The sequence below is a fragment of the Schistocerca serialis genome, chromosome 3 (assembly GCF_023864345.2).
Source record: "Schistocerca serialis cubense isolate TAMUIC-IGC-003099 chromosome 3, iqSchSeri2.2, whole genome shotgun sequence".
In the NCBI taxonomy this organism is placed as follows: Eukaryota; Metazoa; Arthropoda; class Insecta; order Orthoptera; family Acrididae; genus Schistocerca; species Schistocerca serialis.
In genome coordinates this window covers 905,335,786-905,350,586 of record NC_064640.1, presented here as the reverse complement: position 1 = coordinate 905,350,586, position 14,801 = coordinate 905,335,786, and the positions used below count along the sequence as shown (strand labels likewise).

At 38.8% G+C, this 14,801-nt stretch overlaps 1 protein-coding gene across 2 annotated transcripts in view; it reads left to right on the top strand.

Annotated features, from left to right (window-relative positions):
• The window catches only part of LOC126471162 (run domain Beclin-1-interacting and cysteine-rich domain-containing protein), a 166,220-nt gene that overhangs the window by 115,238 nt on the left and 36,181 nt on the right, over window positions 1–14,801 (top strand). Inside the window, exons 6-7 of one of the 2 annotated variants that reach the window (XM_050099264.1) lie at window positions 1,543–1,674; window positions 8,008–8,178. In XM_050099264.1, coding sequence (XP_049955221.1) covers window positions 1,543–1,674; window positions 8,008–8,178 — 303 coding nt within the window. Of the gene's footprint in view, window positions 1–322; window positions 1,499–1,542; window positions 1,675–8,007; window positions 8,179–14,801 lie in introns of those variants that run through there. The other variant, XM_050099265.1, reaches the window with a different exon arrangement.

Here is a 14,801-nt window from a genome sequence, read left to right as displayed (position 1 = left end):
TTTGCAGTGGTGTATATACTGATACTGCAGTTGATGAATATATCCACATTAAACGTTCAGTGCAGTCGGAAGTGGAAAGAAATGTGAACTAAATGCGGTTATTCGTGCATCGGTTCAAATCTCCCCACTATAATTTTTTTCCTCGTTCAGTTTGAAATACCTACATCTTGTAATTATAAAACTCATCATTTTTTTATGAATAATGTACATCTTCTTGTTTCTAATAAACATGAAAAACAATCATTTTCACAGCATCGAGCACATCACACAAATGCTGCATTTTTGCATTTCCTATTGTACCATTACAATATGAACCCGACAGAACTGATCTGGAGCCAAGCTGTGGGATTGGGCCCGAGAAGTAACAAGACTGTTAAGCTGCCAAACATGCTGGAACTAACACACGCAGCTTTTTCGCACCTCACTGCCGAATGCTGGTGGGATATAGAGCAGCTTATCATAAATGAAGAAGAGAAAATGCTGTGCCTGGTTGGCTTCGTGGATTCTGTTGTTGATAGGCTCTTTATCAACATAGCAGGTGACACTTCCAGAATTCAAATGTATTTCTTGGATTCTGATAAGGAAGGAGCTAAGAGATTACCAGATGACTGACTGTAAGTAATACCTTCAGTGGCTTCAATATTTAACTATATGGTGAAATCCTTCAGTACTCTCTTACGTTACACACAGCTTATGTAGAAAAAATTACCCTGTGGTTAAGTCAGGAATTTTCATCATCCTTGTTTATAATTACAATAGTACGTTAGCTAAAAACAATAATGTGTAGTGGTTTTCGTCTAGTTGTCTAAGGAGCGTATTGTGGGAGATATGCAGTGTATTCTGCTTAAAAATTAAATGACATCCAATGCTGTATTGCTCCTCTGCTCGTCTCTTTCTATGTATGCACTACAGTGGGCCACATCACTGCAGGCTAGCTGTACCAGCTTACAGGCCAGTGCTGTCCAAGTTAAATGCACTGGTAAAGCTGTTGTCCTGTGTTATTGCTAAGTCGATGTGCCCGTAACCCACAGCAAAAAAAGTACCTTTATTATTGTACTTGACAGTACTTGAGACGGCTTGGCTTTAATCCCATGTGAAATGGAAATCCAATGAGGTTCCAGCAAATGCGTAAGAATACATAGTGCAATGTTCACATCAGGTTTATTCTTATAATGAATGGATTATAGCACTGACTATTAGCAAGTTAACAATCTATGCTGTGGCGGTAGACATGAAAAAAAGAAAAAATTCAGGGTTTTTCTTCAAAATGACATATGTATGATATCTGTACAGTGTTTGGTTCTTGTGCAATAAATAATTTAAAATGTTCCTGGACTTTATGTGCACCCTGTATATAATTAGAATTAGTGCTGTAATACAGTAATGTAACATTATTTCACTGTTTTGCACTTAAATTAAATGTATATCTTTGACTTCTTTCCACATCCCAGAGAGCACTCTCCATGAAATACAACTCATTTAATGTAATGTAACTGAAAACTAAACTATTTCAATGTATGACATAATCATAATGTATTACAGACTCTACGAATACAGCTAAATCTTCTTCGTGCATACCTGTTTACATGCAGGGAGCCTGTCATTGAAGATCTTCAGAAACATGTTTGGCCAAGAGAATATTTATATGAACATGTTCATCTCTACGCCGTTTCGGTAAGTGTCTTAGTTAACTTTATGTTGTATAAAATTCTCATGTCCTATCATGTCCTAGGTATGTCAAGGCAAAGTCAGAACTGAAATCTCAGATCACTTGTGTTGTTGTATATATCTTCTGTATATATATGTCGGGCTTTTAGTGATTGGGGCTGAATGAGGTAGTTTACCATTACAACACTGGATGTACCACCTACAGGAATATTAAAGAGGCTGTTAGAGAAAAGAGAAAACCAGTAATAAGAAAAGAAGTGGAAGCTGAAAAGTGGAAGGAATATATAGAGAGGCTGTACAACAGGAACGAAGGGAATATTATAGACAGTGAAGAGGAAGTAGATGAAGGTGAGATGGGAGATGTGATACTGTGAACAGAAGTTGGTAGAGTGCTGACAAACCTAACCCAAAACAAGGTCCCTGGAGTAGATGAAGTTCCCTCAGAACTGCTGACATCCTTGGAAGAACTAGCCATGACTAAACTATTATACCTGGTGTGCAAGATATATGAAACAGGTGAAATACCCTCAGAATTCAAGAAGAATGTCATAATTCCAGTTTCAAAGATATCAGATGCTGGCAGGTGTGAATATTACAGGACTATCACTTTAATAAGTCATGGTTGCAAAATACTGACACAAGTTATTTACAGCAGAATGGAAGAAGTGGTAGAAGCTGACCTCAAGGAAGATCAGTTTGTGTTCCAGAGAAATGTTGGAACATGTGAGGCAATACTGACCCTAAGACTTATCTTAGAAGACAAGTTAAGGAGAGCCAAACCTACATTTATAGCATTTGTAGATTTGGAAAAACATTTAGACAATGTTAGCCAGAATACACGCTTTAAATTTCTGAAGGTAGCAGGAGTAAAATATAGGAAACGAAAGTTTATTTACAACCCATAAAGAAACTGGAAGGCAGTTGTAAGAGTCAAAGGACATGAAAGGGAAGCAGTGGTTGAGAAAGGAATTTTTCAATCTTTGCATTGAGCAAGCTGTAAAGAAGAGCAAGGAGAAATTTGGGAAGGGCTTTAAAGGGAGAAGAAATAAAAACTTTGTGTTTTGTCAATGACATCATTGTAATTCTGAATTCTGTCAGAGAAAGCAAAGGACTTGGAAGTGCTGTTGAATTGAATGGACCGTGTCTTGAAAGGAGGATATAAGATGAACATTTTAAAAAAAAAGAGGTAATGAAATGTAGTTGAGCTGATGGAATAAGGTTAGGAAACAAGGCACTGAAAGAAGTAGATAAATTTTGTTGTTTTGATGCTTTCCCTTGGATTCTGTGGTGCGGCCCACAAAGAGAGCATCACTTGCAATGCCACCTGTTTGGTAGCACACAGAGAGCAGGCCGTGACAAGATATACAAGTTCACCATAAATGCCAGGCCAAGACACAGCTTGGTACGTGAGAACCTCGAATGTCCCTGTTGTAGGAGCTGAAGTACATTCTGCCATAGGGTGGTTGGGATCACAACTCTAGGCAACAGCCTTTCTGTAGCTAAGAGAACAACACCACCAAACACTGGAAGGCAGTGATGGAGTGCAAAATAGTTATGCAAAGGATCAGAAGCCTTTCCTGGAATCATGTCCAGCCAACCATTCTGAATATGAACAATATGACTCAAAACCAAGTCAGCAATGACAGCGTTCCCTTGCGCTGTATGTTGCACCTCAACATCTAAGTGAAAACAAAGGAGTTCATCCTGATGAAAAGTAGGATCAGGCCCTATCAGAAGCCAGGACTGTTCATCCTCAGAGGCATATTGCATGGTAGGCCGAAAAGTTTCATAGTTTTAGTGAGACAAAGCAGAGTGAGTGAACAACAAAACTGAGGACTTGTGGTCAGTAATGAGGTGAAATTTTTTGAGGATATAGACTAAAGCAAGTGCTTCCTTTCCAGCTTGGGAGTTGCGCTACTGAGTGGAGCTGAGCATTTTTGATGCATAAGCTATCGGATGTTCGGAAACATCCTTACCCCGATGTGCGAGAACAGCCCCAAGGCCATACTGAGAAGTGTCTGTTGCCAAAATGAAGTGGTGGCCAGGATGGAAAGTAGCCAAATAAGGATCAAAATGTAATTTAGATTTCAAAAGTGTGGATGCACACTCGCAGGCCAGCATACGCTGAAAAGAAAAGTTCTGGTGGAGCAGCTCATGGAGGGAATCAGCAGATGCTGCCATACCTAGAATAAATTTGTGATAGTAAGCAATTTTATCTAAAAATGCATGAAGTTCTTTGACATTTGTAGGGCAAGGCAGAGTTGTGACAGCAACAACATGATGACATAAATCCCGAGAAACGTCAAATCCAAAATACACTATGGATGGCTGAAAAAAGTGTGACTTGGCCAAGTTGCATTTCAACCTTGCAGTACGTAAGACTGTGAACAAGGTGCTTAAGTTACGTGAATTCTCTCCTGTGGAAGGAACCGTCAGTATGGTGTGATTGAGATAGTCGATACAGCCTGGAACAGACATCGACAGTAGTTACAAGAAACGCCGAAAAATCGCTGGGGCACTAGGCATATCAAACAGGAGGCACTGACATTGGTACAACCCAAAGGGCATGTTAATCACAAAGAGCCATTTAGTATCCCCAACCAATGCAATCTGTAAATAGGCTTCAGTTAAATCAGTTTTGAAGGAGAACTGGCCCCCAGTGAGTTTAGCCAATCATGTGGACGGGGCAAAGAGTAGGTATCAATGATAGATTGAGAATTAACTGAAACTTTAAAGTCGCCTCAGAGCCAAAGCTGACCAGTCAGGTTTCTACCAATTCCTTTAAAGCTAATAAATTTCAGATTGTTGATTGTGGAAGTCTATCGTGTGGCCTTCCAAAACTGAAATAGCATTTATGGCACTTGTCTCATCAGGCTCTTGCCTTTGCCTTGTCTTTTTCAAAAAATCAAAAATGAATATTGTCAATACACAGAATTGTAAGGCAGAACCATCAGATGGATATAATAAAAGGGTTTGAGTATGAGTCAGTCATATCACAGAACTTAAGAACAGTTCTTTCTAAGAAAAGAAGTGAGATATGATTTGAGTGATTGTAAATGGTAGATGTGTCAAGTTCGTGGAAAAAAAAGGCTCAGAAGCAATGCAATGTGCCTCAGGTTGTAGCTGGATTTCATCATAAGTTTCCAGGGCATACAAAAGATAAGAATTTTTTAAAGACAGTGTGATTTTATCAATATGTTTACCTCATAAACATTGTACATAGAAGTGTTATTCATTGTATTATAAAAGTCTGTGCCAAAATTAGGGGCTGAGGGGTGCCTGTTCTTCTTTTCCTACTGAGCCAATTGATTCACACAACACTTCTCTTGTATGTAATAGAACTGAACTGTGGTTAACAGAGAGAGAAAAATGAAACTTAAAAAATAAGAGTCATCTTTTGTTCATTCTCTCAGCATTCCTCAAAGGATCATTCCAAAATTTGACTGTGCTTGCACTGACACTTTACAGCAAGGAGGGTTGTGTGCCTGGGAAGCTGCATGTGAAATTACCATGTTCCACAGCAGTATCACTTGAAAATTCGACCACTATTCTGAGAGAGAAAACATTGAAGATTTTCCTAATATTCATCACCACAGTCAACAAAACCAGATGATTTAAATATTTATTTATTTATCAGCTATTAGATGTAATTAATTGACGTTTAAAGTGAGGCATCTTTTGATATGAGCATTATATCTTCCATAAATGAATATTTCGATTACTGGAAGTTTGACATAAATGAAAAGAAAGAAAGAAGTTTAACAGAAAAATTGTACAATGTTCATCAAGAACAGGAATAGGCCCAGTACTCTTCCCTGTGGTTTCCCTATTTGATCTTCTTTGTGCCTGAGAATTATTTCTTACTACTTACATCTAATATTTCTACTTTCAGGCAACTGTCTGTCAAATAATATGTAGTCATTTTGTGCACATTACCTCAAACCCATAAAACTGTACACTTTCTATATGTATCTCATGATTTGTTTATAAATGCCATAACAGTCTCTGAACACAAGTACTTGTTTATTCAATTACCGGCTTTGATCATTTTGATGGTCTTCAGTTTGATCTAAATACATAAATGTGCATATGTTATTTAAAAAAGTGCATAATCGTAGGCTATCAATGGTAAGAAGCAGTGTCATAATATATATAGACTGGAAAGTTGGCAAAACATATCTGTCTCCATGAAGTTGACAGTGAAAGCAATTAAAGTAGTACATTGTCATGTGGATTAAAATCGTGACAAAATAATAACCACATATGTCCCGTAATGTCAGATCATCACTTTCACACTGTGCTTGTAACACCAGTGCAGACAGATGAGAGGTTATGGCCTCTAGGTGTTGTAGGCTGAATACAGTTGTATTGTAGGCTGAATACAGTTTGCAGTGGTGTAATACCAAGTTAGAAATGTAATGTCTGCATACAACTGCACTGCTAGACTGAATACATAAAATGCAATTAACAGCTGGAGATATAATATGAGCCAATGGGGAAATAATATGAGCCAACGGGGAAATATTAGTTTAACTTCTGAAGGTTAGGTACAAATAAATGATTGCCTGTATGCAGTACATTTAAGTTAATAGTCAGCAACTTGTCAAACGATAAAAAAGTCGTGGACATTGCAGGCGTACCAAAAGCAAATCTGAGGAACCATTAGTGGCAAGGGGCCAAGAGATAATGAAAATAGACAGACTGAGGAATAAAATTAATAAAAGCTCCAAGGCTAAACAAAAGTATGATAATGAACTAAAAATTATAATCGATAGTGTCTAGAAGTAGTCTGTAGCATGTACAATACACAAATAAGTGAATTGAAAGCAGCATATCAAAATATGTATTGTACGTATTACAGACTACTTCTAGGTATTATCTGTTGTAATTTTAACAATAGTTCATCATCATACTTTTGTTTAACCTTGGACCTTTTATTAATTTTATTCCTCAGTCTAATCGTTTTCATTATCTCTTGGCCCTTTGCTGCCAGGGGTTACTCAGATTTGTTTTTGGTATGTCTGCTGTACTCATGACATTTTTATCATTTGTCTTAACTGTACTGCACATGGCACATACATTTATTTACAGCAACCCCTCACAAGTGACAATGCCACTTACGGCTACATATTTCAATTGCTTCATCTGTCAACTTCATGGAGGCAGGTATGTTTTACCAACGTTCCAATCTTTGTGTATTACGACACTGCTGATTATGGTTGATAGCCTACCAATAAGCACAATTTTTATAACATATTTATATTTCTGTATTTAGATCAATCTGAAGATTATAAAAACAATCAAAACCAGTAACTGAATAAGCAAATTCTTGTACTCAGTGACTGTCGTGTCATTTACAAACATTTCACAGCATTAGAACGCTGTCAGCTTTACAGTGACTATGTCACTCCTCATTGATATCTCAAGATTAACTAAATCAAAAGCTTTTGACAGCTCACAAAATATCCCAGTTGTTGATTTTTCCATGTCGAATGCCTCAATAACATTGTCAACAAGTTTTTGATTATGATCACTACCTGTGAATTACGGTTTGTAGGTACCGTGAGAAGAATGAAAATTAACTCCATACTGCCTTTTGGGGGACATCTGGAAGGACTTTATTGATGTGAACAGTAGTAACCTCCTCCATATAATCAAATTGGCCTCTAAACGCCCTTTATGAACAAACCCCTCCACTCTAGTCTATGAAGGAGGTGGGCAACAAAATATCTTGAATGGAACTTCGATCAAAAGTGTTGGTTTCTCTTCACCAACAAGTGCAGATGGTAATAACAGAAGTGTATGGTTGTGGCTAGATACCAATTCACAATACCCTTGGGTCATCAGGGACTTGAGTCAAGGTCAATATTATGTCAGATGCCTTTCACTGCCATCAAGGCTAATTTGCAGTGTCAGAAAAGGATCCTCCAATCCAGGTACGGCTCCTGGTTTCCATATTAGGGAAGGCTGTGACATTTATAAGTTGCAATTAATCCAGCAACATCAGAAAATGATCACCGATTCAGATGTAATTTATAGTTTCCATACAAGGGAGGGCTGTAACATTTATCAATTGGATCTAATCTAGACCTTGGGGTATGCTACTGATGAGTCCGTCATGAACACCAAGATTTCAAGGGGCAGATGGGGGGCAATATCACTTTGTAGCTAAAATTTTGTATTCTGTATCTTGGTTCTATTTCATAATCAACTACGAAATAAAACAAAGATTTTTTTAGTCAGGCGTACTTTTACATATTTTGATAATATTATATACTGGCAAAAAAGTGTTTCTCTCAATTTGGCTGTTTGCGTTCTAAAACATTTTCTGCTTTTCAGGATCTCTTTCAAATTCCATCAGGTTCTCTTGCACAATTACTGCAGCGTGTTGTTTCATTTGGGCGACAGCATGTTTTAAACTGCTGGCTTTGCAGTCAGAAAGGATTCATCTGTGAAGTCTGCAATAATCCCAAAGTAATATACCCATTTGATGTGGACTCAACATATCAGGCAAGTAGTTATATTAGTTATACATTGATTTTTTAACAGTTTTGCTCAGTATTTTGCTTGGAACAGCTTTATAGAGAACTTAAGCTCATTTCTTTCAGTATATATGCTAGCTTTACAGCTGTTATATTTTATATTGTTTGTAAAACATAGAGGAAACTGTAATGCCGATACAAATTAGTCTTTGAATTAAAGTAACAATAATTTGTAACACGTATTTGCGTGCAAGAATGGACATTATCAGCAGACTGAACTTCGATCACGCACAGGTTGTCAACACAAGAATTGCCAGGTTACAAGTGATGCCAGTTTCCTGAAAACCTCTGTCAATTTCCAGCAGCCAGTTGTTTTTAACTCTCATTGAGATGGCAAGACATGAATTCTTTTCGTCAGCTTATTGTTATTCATTCTGAGAATGTGACCACAAAATTTTAATCATATTTACCTGAAATCGAAGACATTTTCTCAATATGCTGTATAATTTCTGAAATTACCTTTTCCTCCAAATTCCTCCTAAGCAGACTGAGCCAAAAAATTTTCCCTATAATTTTTCTTCGTTGATTTTCTCTGTTTTGAATTAGTGATTTGCCTCAAATTACCTAAAATATAATGTTTTCAGTTAATTTAATGTTTCAGAATAATGATTTCTTTTGTTACATCTATTCAAGGTGATTGTGTAGGGTTTTAGTAATAAGGAGACAGTTTCTTTGTTACTTTGCAACTTAATCCTAAAGGTGAGGCAATTTCCCCTAGGTATCTGAATTTAGGTACATGAGACATTTTGCCAAATTTAGTTACCAAATGTTGTTCCTTCCATTTACTGAGTGTTTATATATGAGGCTAATCCCAAAAGTAAGGTCTCCTATTTTTTTTATAAGTACAGAACTGTGTTTGTGTGGCAGTTGATCACACTGTTATTGAAGAGTGCTTCACGTGCTGTGTGTAAACATGAGCACGCTGCACTGAGGCACTCAATCTTAGCTTGGCAGCCATTGAGAATGGAGCTCCCATTGGATGTTACCACCAAGTGTGAATTGCACACAGTTATTCAGTTTTTAAAACGTAAAGGGCACTGCGCCAATTGAAATCCATCACCAATTGACAGAAGTGTATGGTGAGTCGTGCATGGATGTCAAAAATGTTTGTAAGTGGTGTAGAGAGTTTGCAGCTGGTTGGACCAAAATTCTCGATGAACAAAGGAGCGGGAGACCGTCAGTTTCTAAGGAGACAGTGTTGAAGGTTGAGCAAAGCATGCATGAAGATCAGCAGATCACCCTGGATGATCTCTGCACGTTGGTTCCTGAGGTTTCTCAAAGCACCGCTGACAGAATTTTAACGGAAACATTGAACTACCGGAAGGTGTACGCAAGATGGGTGCAACGCATGCTGACTGAGGACCACATGCGGCAACGAGTTGATGCTTCCCGCGCATTTCTTCACCGCCTTGCAGCCAAACAGGACAACTTTCTGGACTCAATTGTCACGGGTGACAAAACCTGGGCATACCACTTTACACCTGAGACCAAGCAACAATCATGCCAGTGGCGGCATCCTTCTTCAAACAAACACAGTCTGCCAGTAAAGTCATGACAACCGTTTTTTGGGATCAGAAAGGGGTATTGTTGGTCGACTTTATGCCCATTGGGACCACAATTTATGCTGACAGGTACTGTGAGGCTCAAACGGGCAATTCAGAACTGAAGAAGAGGAATGTTGAGCAAGGGCGTACACATTCTCCATGACAACACTCGCCCACACATCGCTCGGCAAACCGTTGCTCTCTTGCAACTGTTTCAGTGGAACATAATCACCCATCCACCCTATAGTCCTGACTAGGCGCCCAGTGACTATCACCTGTTCCCCAAGGTAAAAGAACATTTGGCCGGAAAGCGCGTCAGCTCCGATGACAAGGTGAAAGAAGAGGCTCATAACTTTCTAAACAGCATGGCGGCGAGGTGGTATAACATGGGCATACAAAAACTGCCACAGCGTCTACAAAAATGAATCGACAGAAATGGTGATTATGTCGAAAAATAGCTAAATGTTCAAGCTGTAAACTGATGTAAACCATTGTAGAAATAAACAGGTCTATGTACTTATAAAAAAAATAGGAGACCTTACTTTTGGGCTTACCCTCGTATTACATAAAGTTACAGCCTCGGCAAAAACATCTTCAAGTTAATCAGAGAACCGACTCATGAAGATAACATCTTAGATATGCTGGTGACAAGCAGACTCAAACTTTTCAACTCAAATAGTGTAAAACAGGTATAAAAAGGAATACAAAGAAAGCATAGACGATCTTTATGCTTAGCAAGAGTGACAAACAGATTTCAGATTACTTGAGTGGTCAGCTTGGAAATTTAATCTCCAGCCCTCACAGTGTTGAGTATCTATGGACATAGTTCAAGAGCATTGTATGTTTTTCTTTAGACAAGTATATGCCGAACAAAATTGTGAGGGATGGAAAAGACCCACCATGCTGGAAAGCTGTCATGAAAGGAAAGAGTGCTTCACTGCAAGTGTAAACATAGCCAAAACCTAACAGACAAGCAAAAACTAAATCAAACCAAAATTAGTGTAAGCAAGACTATGCTTGAATCGTTCAATGAATTGGAAAGTAAAATTCTACCGATTCGACAGAAAATCCTAAGAAGTTTTGGTGTTATGTTAAATCAGTAAACCGATTGATGCCATCTGTCCAGATACTCTGTGGCCTAGTGACATTGAAGTGTAGGATGATACAGAAAAGGCTGAAGTATTAAATCTCTTTTTCCAAAACTGTTTTGCAGAAGAAGATTATACTGTTGTTCCTCCTTTAAATTGTTGCACAAGAGACAAAGTGATAGCTATGGAAATAAGTAACCATGGGGTAAAAATGCAATTGAAATCACTCAACAGAGGAAAGTCCATTGGCCTGATTAGATATCATCTCGATTCTGCATGGAGTATGCAGTAATGTACAGTAGGTCTCTAGAGGAGCAAAGTGTTCCTAATGTTTGGAAAAAGGCATAGGTCATTCTCATTTTCAATAAGGGACATCGAATAGACACACAAAACTGTAGGCCTTTATCTCTGATGGCAGTCTGTTGTAGAATTTGGGAATATGTCTTAATACTCGTGTATTATGACTTTTCTGGAGATTAAAAATCTCCTCTGTAGGAATCAACATGGGTTCTGAAAACAATGATCATGTGAAATCCAGCTCACACTGTTCATCCACAAGACCTAGAAAGCAGTAGATACATGTACTCAGATAGACTCCATTTTCTTTTGCTTCAGGAAGGCATTTGATACAGTTTTGCACTGCCACTTAATAAACAAAATAAGAGTGTATGGAATATCAGAGCAACTGTATGATTGGATTGGAGAGTTTGTAGCAAAAAGAACACAGCAATTTCATTCTGAACAGAGAGAAGTCTTCACCAAGGGAGTGTTATAGGACCATTACTTTTCACAATATACAGGGTGTTAAAAAAAGTGTTGAATATTTTGATAGGTGGTAGTAACCATCAAAACAAGAAAAAAATTTCAGTAAAGATGGGTCGAGAAATGCATACTTTCTGAGATCTATACACTCGTCCATTGTGGCTAAAGGTGTTAGATTGTGAATATGTCTGCCTCCATTACAGACAAGGTAAACATCAAGGAAACAAATACTGTGTGGGTACAGAGGTTGCCTCAGTTATCTGTCAGCAGGGTTCACTATAGTACATGTCTCATTGTATTGATGACATATTCCAGTGTACACATCAGTCTTAGCATTGGGTAGTCTATAGGCAGTTGAGTTTTGTTGTAGGTAATTTAGTTTCAGTCTTGTTAGTGTGCATTATTGTGCAGTAAAATACTTGCAATGCTGGCTATGTAATGTAGTGCTGTATCTATACTTACAAAAATGGCTTAATTGTTATGTTTACTGTTATTGTGATGCCTGTACTGTTCTGTAGATGAATGGTCAGTCATTTTATTTTCCCGTACACATGTTAGCAATGGAAGCATATTACCCCACAAGTGATGTGGGGATTATGATTTTCTGCTATGGGCCAACAGATGGAAGTAGCCTCTGAGTCCATGCCTTCTACACAGAAAAATATCCATGTCACATGTGTACCATACAATAAAATGTTCGGCCACCATTTTCAGCATCTTAAGGACATAGGTTCTCTAGGATCCCACAGGGCGAACTGTGGATGGCCTTGGTCAGTCACATACCTCAGAGCAACATAAGGCATGAACCAGCTCTTGTCTGGGCAGTACTACATGAATAATTGCTGGACCCATACCATGTTCAGTGCATCCAGGCCAGATCATCACCATAGCAGATTGCAGTTCCATCAATGGCTCCTTTCTGTTACATATTTTTTTTATCGATGAGGTGGGGTGCACAAGAGATGACGTTTCGAACATTCATAACAAGCATGTGTCGACTGATGGAAATCCCTATGCAGTTGCAGAAAGAGGGCATCAACATAGTTTCTACATCAACATATGGATGATAAATTACTGGGACCTACCACAAATATTAAATGGGGTTCACTATCACCAATTGCAGATACTGGCAGAAGTAAAGCTGTGGGTACCGGGCGTGAGTCGTGCTTCGGTAGCTCAGTTGGTAGAGCACTTGCCCGCGAAAGGCAAAGGTCCCGAGTTCGAGTCTCGGTCGGGCACACAGTTTTAATCTGCCAGGAAGTTTCATGCTTCCTTTAAGTTGTTGGAGGATGTGCCTTGTCAGCAAGGCTATATGTATGGTTTATGCATAATGGTGTGCCAGCACATTTCCTTCACAGTGCACATGAGCATCTGACGCTGATGTTTCAGGACCATTGAATTGGCCGAGGAGCCCCCCACACTTTGGTCTCCCTGTTCCTAAGACTTCAGTTCCCTAGATTTTTGGTTATGTGGATACTTGAAGGCATTAGTCTACACCACACCAGTCAGTGATATCCAGACACTACAGGATCACATCTTTAATGCATGTTAGCACTTACAACAACCACCATTTGTATTTCAAAGAGTGTGTGATTCCTTACGGCAAAGGGCAGAGGGGTTCATTGCCATGGACATACATCATGTTGAGCACTTCCTGCAGCAAGTGTCATGAATGGATATCAGGTTGAAGCTCTGCTGTGAACAAGTATACAGATCTCAGAAAGTATGCATTTCCAGACCCATGTTTATTGTACTTTTTTGTCCTGGTTTTGGTGGGTAATACCACCTCCCAAAATATTCAACACAATGTTTTATCACCCTGTATATAAATGACCTAGTAGATAACTTCGGAAGTTCCATGAGGCTTCATGTGGATGATGCTGTTGTATACAGAGAAGTCACAACACTAGAAAATTGTATCAAAATGTAAGAAGAGCTGCAGAGGATTGACACTTTGTACAGGAAGTGGCAGTTAACCCTCAACATAAACAAATAGATAGAAAGGCCCTTTATTGTATGATTACATGATTGCAGAACAGTCACTGGAAGCAGTTACTTCCAAAAAAATATTTAGGAGAATGTGTACAGAGTGATTTGAAGTGGAACGACCACGTAAAATTAATCACTGGTAAGACAGATGCCAGGCTTGATTCATTGGAGCAGTCTTCAGGAAATGTAGTCCATCAACAAAGGAAGTAGCTTACAAATACTTGTTCAACTAATACTTGCATGTTGCCCATCAGTCTGGGATCCGTACCAGACAAGAATGGTAGAGGAAATAGAGAAGATCCAAAGAAGAGCAGCTTGTTTCATTGAAGGTTCATTTAGCAAGTGTGAAAGCATCGTGGAGATTCTCATCCAACACCAGTGGCAGACACTGCAAGAGAGGCATTCTGCATCACAGTATGGTCTGCTGTTAAAGTTTTGAGAGTGTATGTTCTTATAAGAGTCAACTAGTGTATTGCTTCCTACCATGTTAATCTTGCAAAGAGACCATGAAAAGAAAATTGAGAGATCTGAGACTACACACAGACTTACCAGCAATAATTCTTCCCATGAACCATATGCAACTGGAACAGGAAAAGGGGAAAGTGACAATGATACACAAAGTATGTTCCACCACACACAGTAAGGTGGATTGCAGAGGGTGGATGTAGTTGCTGAGGGAATGAGATTAGAAAATGAGGCACTAAAGGTACTAGATGAGTTTTGCTACTTGGGCAGTAAAATAACTGATAATGGCTGAAGTAGAAAGGATTTAAAATGCAGACTGGCAATAACAAGAACAGTATTTCTGAAAAAGAGGAATATGTTAACATCTAATATAAATTTTGATGTGTCGACAGAAGTGCCGACACAGTGTGGTTTGAGGGGACTGCAATGCATGCTATAAGCTCACGAAGGATGGCGTGAGGTCTGACACAGGATACGTAATGAATGCTATAAAGAAAAGTATGTAGCTTTTGGAATACTTAACTTTAATCCATCCTTGTTGTATACATCATTCTTGATGAGACATGCTTTATACGATAAGTATCAATTGCTATGTAAGGCTAATGGCGCCTTGCTAGATCGTAGCCATGGACTTCGCTGAAGGCTATTCTAACTATCTGCTCGGCAAAGGAGCGAGGCTTCGTCAGTGTAGTCACTAGCAAAGTCATCCGTACAACGGGGGCGAGTGCTAGTCCGTCTCTCGA